The sequence below is a fragment of the Halyomorpha halys genome, unplaced genomic scaffold (assembly GCF_000696795.3).
Source record: "Halyomorpha halys isolate HHAL.00 unplaced genomic scaffold, Hhal_1.1 Scaffold208.1, whole genome shotgun sequence".
Lineage (NCBI taxonomy): Eukaryota > Metazoa > Arthropoda > Insecta > Hemiptera > Pentatomidae > Halyomorpha > Halyomorpha halys.
Window position 1 is genome coordinate 1,238,109 of NW_027109100.1, and position 3,770 is coordinate 1,241,878.

At 29.6% G+C, this 3,770-nt stretch overlaps 1 protein-coding gene across 1 annotated transcript; it reads left to right on the top strand.

Moving 5' to 3' along the window:
- LOC136795742 (protein tramtrack, beta isoform-like) lies at positions 1-3,770 on the top strand (the record flags this gene model as incomplete). Its single annotated transcript, XM_067047307.1, is given in 2 exon segments — positions 1-278; positions 1,203-3,770. A coding segment is annotated over 1 exon segment (272 nt), but the record flags the coding sequence as incomplete, so codon positions are not given.

Consider the following 3,770-nt stretch of genomic DNA (forward strand, 5'->3'; position numbering starts at 1 on the left):
TTGTGAAACCCAAGAAGCCTGTCTACGTGCGGGACAGGATTCGCCAGCTGATGCTACACCACTACAATGAAGACTCAGGCCGCTATGAGTGTAGTTACTGCGTCCGCTCCTATGACAAGGGCGTCATCCTCTACAGGCACCTCATCCACGAGTGCCTCGCTGCTCCTATTCTCCGCAACCAGCTGTGTCCTTATTGCAAGTATAGGGGCCGTAGTAAAAGGTCCCTTGTCGTCCACATGGCTGAGAACCATATTGCTGAACTGCGGGTCTGATAACACGTAATTTAATGAATTGGACTTACAAAGCCTCTTCTTTAAAATATCTTGTATATATTTTTTTGATTGTACATTTTTTATAAGCTATCTTCCTATTTCTTTGTGTATCAAAATATGTACATAAATACATCTTCATTGACAAAGATGGTTTTACAGGTATAATGTTTTTAATATATTTATTTTGTACTTGTAAAAGTGATATATTTATATCTTTTTAAGCTAAAAAGGAAGCTAGTTAGTTAATGGATTAATTGTTTTTAACATTGATCAGTATTATAATCACCATTCAGATATAATATTTATTTGGAAAAGATTTAATAAACAATTGTGACATAATTTTCTTCTCATATTGAGAACTACTATATTTTTGTTATGAACATATGTCATTATCCATAATAAATATTATTCTATGGTTTCCTTTATATTTGCAAATCAATTTGTTTTCTCCCTTTTACATGTGAAATTGTGATCAGCCTAATTACTTTTTAAATATACTATTGAACACTGTTATTATTTGTTCAAGGAATGAAATGTAGTCTAGTTTGAATGTTTCATGTTTTGTTATTAACAACTGACGATCATCCTGATTTTGATTATTTTTTCCTAAGGAATCAAATCCATAACAAAGAGTTAAATATAGTGTTAATATTTATAATTAATTAAATTATTCTATTTTAAAGACAGAATTAATTTTCAGATTTAAAAAATTTAAATATAAGGAAAGAAGTGGACTACCCTTTTTTTTTATTTATTAATTTTTTTTTCTCAATTGATAGTAAACTCTTTTGAAGCTAATGTTAAGAGAGATGTGTAAATTCTAATTTGAGCGAAGGTAAGTTGCCCCTTGCCTTGGTAGCGGTGCTTTGCATGGCTCTCACGATGCTTTGGTCACTCATCTTTCAGCTAATGCTTTGTTTCTCTTTCCAGCAGCACATGCTCGCCTTGAAAAGAAGGTCTACATGTGTGCCACGTGCAATAAGACATACCTCTACTCTTCCTCTCTTAGGAGGCATGAGAAGTTTGAGTGTGGAAGAGAAGCGCAGCTCCAGTGCCCCCATTGCCCTCACAGAACTATATATAAGTCAAGTCTTATAAAACATATTGTATCTCAACATACACCATTATCTCAAACAGTTTTGGAAGCAAATGTGCAATAACCTAAAATGTTTATTATGCTTTACAAAAGCATAACATACATTAACTTTAATTTGTTTAGTTAGCTTCACTATAGTAAGACTGGAGACAAATTTATGAAGATGATTGAAAATTAAACACATATTGAGGGTTGAGATGGGGGAAATATATATAAATACACGCAAGTATTTAACCCTCCAAAAGATATTTTTATTACATTTTCAGGTTGACATTTTTTCTAAGCAAAGGTCAAATGTATTGAGAGGTTGGTCATGAAACTCAGATAACTTTGTTACTAATTATATTACTACAAGTTTTACTAGTTTTTGACTACTGAATGTTTTTAAATTTTTAATAATAATGATGGCATACTAATTACAAATTGTAGGTTTTACAGATTATTATTCAATAATAAATTCCCCAATGTTTCTTCCTGAATATTTAGTACCATATATATGTATGAAACTAAATATACAGTAATGTGAAAATGTCTTTGATCAAAGTCATATTTGAAACAATTTCAATTAAGGGAAGAAAAATCCTTGCGTAACAAATATTTTATTCTGTTAAACTATAATTAAAACAAAATTGAATAAATATATCCAAATATATTTATTAAATTTTGATAAGTCCAAACTATATTAAAAGTTAATAAATGCTTAATATAGTCATGCTGGAAAATTAGTACCTTACTCCCAAGATCAGCCTAGATGAATACTATAATATTTTTTAGTACCTTTTCCCCCTTCTATTCCTATTAGATCTTGCACATCAGAACCAGAAAAACAAGGTGTGAAGTATCATCCAAGTACTTCTCTACAGACTGCCAGCTTGCATACTGTCTTCCAGAGGCAATGCTTTCCTCCACTTTCATAGTTTCTTTAAACTTTTTCTTCTTTCTATCAAGAAAGTGAAAAGATTATATATGAAGTTATTATTTGTACAAAAGATTTATTTATTTACCCAAAGTAACTATATTTACAGAGGACATTATATGAAATGTTAAGTGACTAAACATTATTGATTTCAATTTTTTATAGCTATTTATTAGAGTTATGAAATTGATCCTTGAAGGATAATAATGTAGCTTTAAAGCTTGATGGAAGTTAGAAAGGGCTAATTAATATAATATAGACACTAGATAAGTGAATTGTACAGTTTTTTTTTTCCATTTGTCCTCCACATATTGAACAGGAAATACAATCATGTAATCCATTGTTTCCTCTTATTATTATCATCTTCCTGGAATCAATAGTATTTCAATTATTAATATCCTAATTACTGAGTACAATGGATTCTCCCTATAATGGCTTGGATGATGAGAAATAATATAAGTATCAGCTCTATAACCAACAAGTTATTAATTTGGGCATAACCAATGAAGTAAATAAGATGCTGAAGAAGAAATTCAAATCTAATACTGAGTTTCAATGTTCTATTAATTTATAATTATTGTTTCATAAACATTAGTTATTTTAGTTACATTAAGCACTTTTATGATCACTTACATATTCATGCCATGAAAATATCTTGCTGGCTCCATAAACTATTATTGTTTCTCTTATGAAGTCATTGATGATACTTTAATTGTGATAAGTACTTTATTAGCACTTGGCAATTATGTATATTTTCCTCAGTCTTCCATGTTTACTGGTATCTTCAAAGATACCAAAATGTTTACAAGATTCTCTCAGCACATCATTAGGTTTTATTTGAATCCAGCCTCATTCATCTGTCAGATAGGATGTTGGCCAAATTCTATTAAATCACTGGCTATGACTATTTCTTTTAGAATTCATTTCTAACTGGTAAAGATTTGATTTTGACTTCAATCCCATTTGATAAATAGAAACCTTATTTTTTATTAAGAAATTTTAAAGTAGCATACTTATTTGGTAACACTTATACCAATTTCGTTCTCACTGGCTTTTGATTTTATATAGAATAGTTTTTGATTGAGACTTAATACGACTATATATAAGACTCAACTGGAACAGCCTTAATGTACCTCTACAAAGTGAGGCGAAACGGCAGTAAATAAATAGTTGTTAACTATTTTTGTTTTCTTTTGACCTCACCCCTGACCATTTCCTTCCTCATTTTTAATAATATGGCCAATTATTTATATATATAAATTTAAGAATCCTGTTAGTTTTTTATATTTATTTAGTATTTATATGAAATAAAGTTAAAATATAAATAGCACTCTAGTACATCAATTCTGTTAACATCATCAACAATTAAATCCAATTGTTCTGGTAAAAACAATTACTGCAAACTATTCAGCTCTCATTTTATGTCATCAGAACTGCTTTTGAGCAGATACAATTTTTTTACTATTTAAAAAGAAACTCAAACAAT